The sequence below is a fragment of the Buceros rhinoceros genome, unplaced genomic scaffold (assembly GCF_000710305.1).
Source record: "Buceros rhinoceros silvestris isolate BGI_N320 unplaced genomic scaffold, ASM71030v1 scaffold6236, whole genome shotgun sequence".
In the NCBI taxonomy this organism is placed as follows: domain Eukaryota; kingdom Metazoa; phylum Chordata; class Aves; order Bucerotiformes; family Bucerotidae; genus Buceros; species Buceros rhinoceros.
In genome coordinates, this window is record NW_010419324.1 from 87,518 (window position 1) to 91,362 (window position 3,845).

General features: G+C 46.0%; 1 protein-coding gene across 1 annotated transcript in view; it reads right to left on the bottom strand.

Annotated features, from left to right (window-relative positions):
* Window positions 1-2,895, bottom strand: part of LOC104495840 (MICOS complex subunit MIC19-like) — a gene marked incomplete at its 3' end in the record, with an annotated part of 81,120 nt that extends 78,225 nt beyond the window's left edge. The window contains exons 1-2 of the mRNA XM_010138871.1: window positions 2,806-2,895; window positions 2,329-2,410 (exon numbers count right to left, since the gene is read on the bottom strand). Of these exons, the coding sequence (XP_010137173.1) occupies window positions 2,329-2,410; window positions 2,806-2,895 (172 nt within the window). The remainder of the gene's footprint in view (window positions 1-2,328; window positions 2,411-2,805) is intronic.
* Window positions 2,896-3,845: the final 950 nt, after the last annotated feature.

The window sequence follows — 3,845 nt, forward strand, 5'->3', positions numbered from 1 at the left end:
CCCAGCCCTGCAGGGGGGTCTCCCCAGAGCAGAGCGGGGCAGAGGGGCAGGATCCCCTCCCTCGAGCTGCTGCCCACGCTGCTGGGGATGAGCCCAGGATCCACACTGCAACACCCTGTACTTGGATACAAGATGTTGTGAGAGACAGCATTGAACACCTTGCTGAAGTCAAGGTAAACACCACCTACTACTTCAAATCCTCCTCCTGACCATCTCAACAGTATGTTTCTGACTGAGCCAAGATACACCACTGAACTGCCACCCAAAGACAGATACCAACACAGAGAACAGAATGAAAAGGCATCGTAAACGCATCATTGCACACAAGTTAACAAAGCTCAGACATTTTTCTGAGCAACACACAAGGTTTAGCCTTGTTTGAGGCACCAGCAGTGCCGCCTCTCCGCTCAGGGTTATTACACACCTACACAACACGTAGCACTTTCTGACTGATTTGTTTTCATGAGAACAGTAGAGTAACAACAACAAAAAGAAAAATCCTCTTTGTCCTCAGAGCAATCTGCAAAGGGAAAAAAGGCTGTCTGAGATGCAGAGACTCTTGATAATTGAAGCATTTGTTCTTTTTTTTTGTCCATAACAGACTATCAGCTTTCCAGATATCCACAGAATTAAACCATTCCCTTTGTCTGTCATGACTACAGCTTTAGGTATAACACACACTACAGAAAAAAAAAGTTCCCATTGTCTGAGCAAATTACTTTTCATCAATATTGCTTTAGGAATTACAGACATCCTTTAAAGATTTTACACTTGTTAAATATTTTAGTGCATTTAATATAACTCAGAAGTCAGAAAATGATCCAAGCAAGCCAGGATGCTTTAAGACAGAGTATTCAGATGTCAGATTTCACTGTGTGTAATTTCATTTTCCAACCCCAATCTGAAGTCAATAAATTCATCACATATTGGCAAGCAACAAGATACACATCCCTCCACGAGATCTAATCCATCGGTCCTCCACCAACAGCTATCAGAGACTTGACTTAAAGAAAGCGCTGGTTTTAATAGCTCTGATGTTTCTCCCTCTAGACATCTGCTTTATTTTCGTAGAAAAGGGTTATTTGTCTGCAATATATAAAGCTACCAATGCCGCCTAACAAACTGTCACTATCAAAAGCTGCTCAGCTGGAATCCAGCAGCAGCGCCCACCTCCAAACACCACCATCCTTGGAAAAGTGTCTTCAGAAGGAGCAAGTGACCCCACTCTGCCAGAAAAACAAGTCACTGCCACCAGATTCATTAACAGGAGGGGAGGAGCTGCCTGGGGAGAGGTCTCTTATTATCGGAGCAAGAGGCTTCTCCAAGAAACCAGCTGCCAGCACTGCCACATCCCCAGGTTTGGGATCCAGCCCCACCAGTAAGAGAGTAGCTCACTACGAGGCGATGGGAGCACGGGATTTGAAGCAAGTGTCTTTACCATAAAGACACCTCCTGGGACAAACGCAGGCTCTGACAAGTCAGTTGTAGCTGCAAAACAAACAAATAGGTCGACTGTTCCTACAGGATCAAAGAAAGTCAATAGTTTGTAAATCTTTGTCAAAAAAAAAAAACAGTGAAAGAGGAATGAGTGGTACAGGAACATATACTTAAGCGTAATTTAATCCCCTTAAATACAAATCATTGTAGCAACTGAGGTATAACATTGATTACACCTTCCTGGGGACAAACAAGCACTTCACCTAAATCACTAGTTCTTAAAGCACAAATACACGTAAGTTTTCTCAAGCTTGCCAATGGTCAAGCGATTCATTAAGTCTTTCAATAAATAAAAATTAAAAAATGAAAAGCGCCATTCCTGGTGCACAAAGGAAAACAAGCAGACGTGGGTGAAGCGCCTCCTCCTGAGGCAGAGCTCAAAAACCAGCCAGATTAATTGTCCCTCGATAGAACTTTTTCTTTCTACTGACTACAGAGGGAGCCCAGCTCGGATACAGACACCTCCAGCACGGACACCTTCAACTAAGCCACAGGAAATCAACTTCCTGCGCTTCAGACGAAGGAAAGCTGCTACGTCCTGTTCACTCGAGTCTGGCTGTGAGGTCCACTGCTGCCACAGGAGTTGGTTTTAATACAGTACAAAACCAAGTCCAATAAACACTTTCACACTTTAATGTCCATCAGAACGAAACAGAGAGTAATTTAACTGCTCTAACAGCTGACAATCTACCTCCTTCTTCAAGAGGAGATGAGCAAAAAATTCCTGTCAAGAAATCACCTCTGTGAAACTGCAATGAGGCCACTGTGATGCTCCAAAAGGCACGTTTGATTTTCCTCCTCACACTCCAAAGCAGAAAAACACAGGCATACCTGCGCCAGTTGCTGAACGGTTCTGTGGTCTTCCACTGGGCGACGAAGGTTCCTTCATACGATCGATGAGACTGTCAGACAGCTGGAAAACATAACCCAGGCAGAGTCAGCTCCTCCTGTACCCCCATCACCCCTCATGCCCTCCAGAATAAAACCAAACTTTAAAAGAGCATAGAGCCTCAAAATAAGATATGACAGCTGCTGAAACTCTACCCACGATGCAAAATCAACTATTTCCGCTTATTTGTGGGGTTAGAGCTCACCTGAGGGGACCAATCAGACTGAACAGGATGATTTGGGCTCTCACAGAACACCAGAAATGGCTCTGACAAAACATGGCAGAGAGGGAACGGTGAAGGAAACGTCACCCTTGGACATGCTGCTTGTAACTAAGGAGCCTTTTTGCCTCTCTCGGTTATTTGGATGATGGTCAAATATCACCCTGTGCAGGTGTGTTTGACCCAGGAGGGACATCACCCTGAGAAGGTCCTCAAAAGTCTTGGTGCTATTGGTCACAGCAAGCGTAGTCACCCGCTGAGCTGACACAGGCACACACAAAAGTACCATCGCTAATTATTAAAGCAGAATCAAACAGAATGGGAGTAATGTCCAGTTTCAGACCTATTGTAGCTCACGGAATAAAAATAACAGAAGGTTAGTTTAGTGAAGCCGCATTTTCCTAGTCCCCATGATATCATTCAGGTTTTATTCCCAGTCTTTCAACTTCATTTAGAGAAATTCTAATAGTCCTTCCCAGTGTCCAAGCACAGTTCAGAGCAGATAAACACTTCGATTACTGTCACCTATTTGTCTTAGAGCATTAAATAACCAGAACCAAAAAATATTAGTGTGCTGAAAGAGGCAGCAGTTCCTGTCATGGTCTGTTCTGCAACACCTTCCTTACGAGATGTAAGAAAAAATAAAAGACAACTTATGATCCTTCCTGATCTGAACTCCAGTGTCTTCCATTGAAACATTTCTAAGCTGTAAGATTTCACAAATTATCTTCTGGTATATCACAGAATCATCATCTGGTGGGGCTGGCAGGGACCTCTGGAGATCACCCAGTCCACCCCTTGCTACAGCAGGTCCCCAGCGCAGGGTGCCCAGTTTGGCGTCCAGGCGGGTTGGGATCTCCCCAGAGCAGGAGACTCCACAGCCTCTCTGGGCAGCCTGGGCCAGGGCTCCTCACCCGCACAGCGAACAAGTGTCTCCTCCTACTCAGGTGGAACCTCCCGTGTTCCAGTTTGTGCCCGTTGTCCCTTGTCCTGTCACTGGGCACCACTGGGCAGAGTCTGGCCCCTCCTCCTGACCCCCTTTAGCTCTTGATCCCATTGGTGAGGTCCCCTCTCAGTCTACACTAGAGGCAACACATGCCACGAGCAGGACCAGAAGGGGGCTGCAGGCACGGAGGGAGCCGGATACACCCCACAGCAGAGAGCGGAACACGGAAAAGGGAGGCGCTGTCACACGTAGAGGTCAGGGAAAGACAAACCGAGCTCTGCTAGTTCCACGTG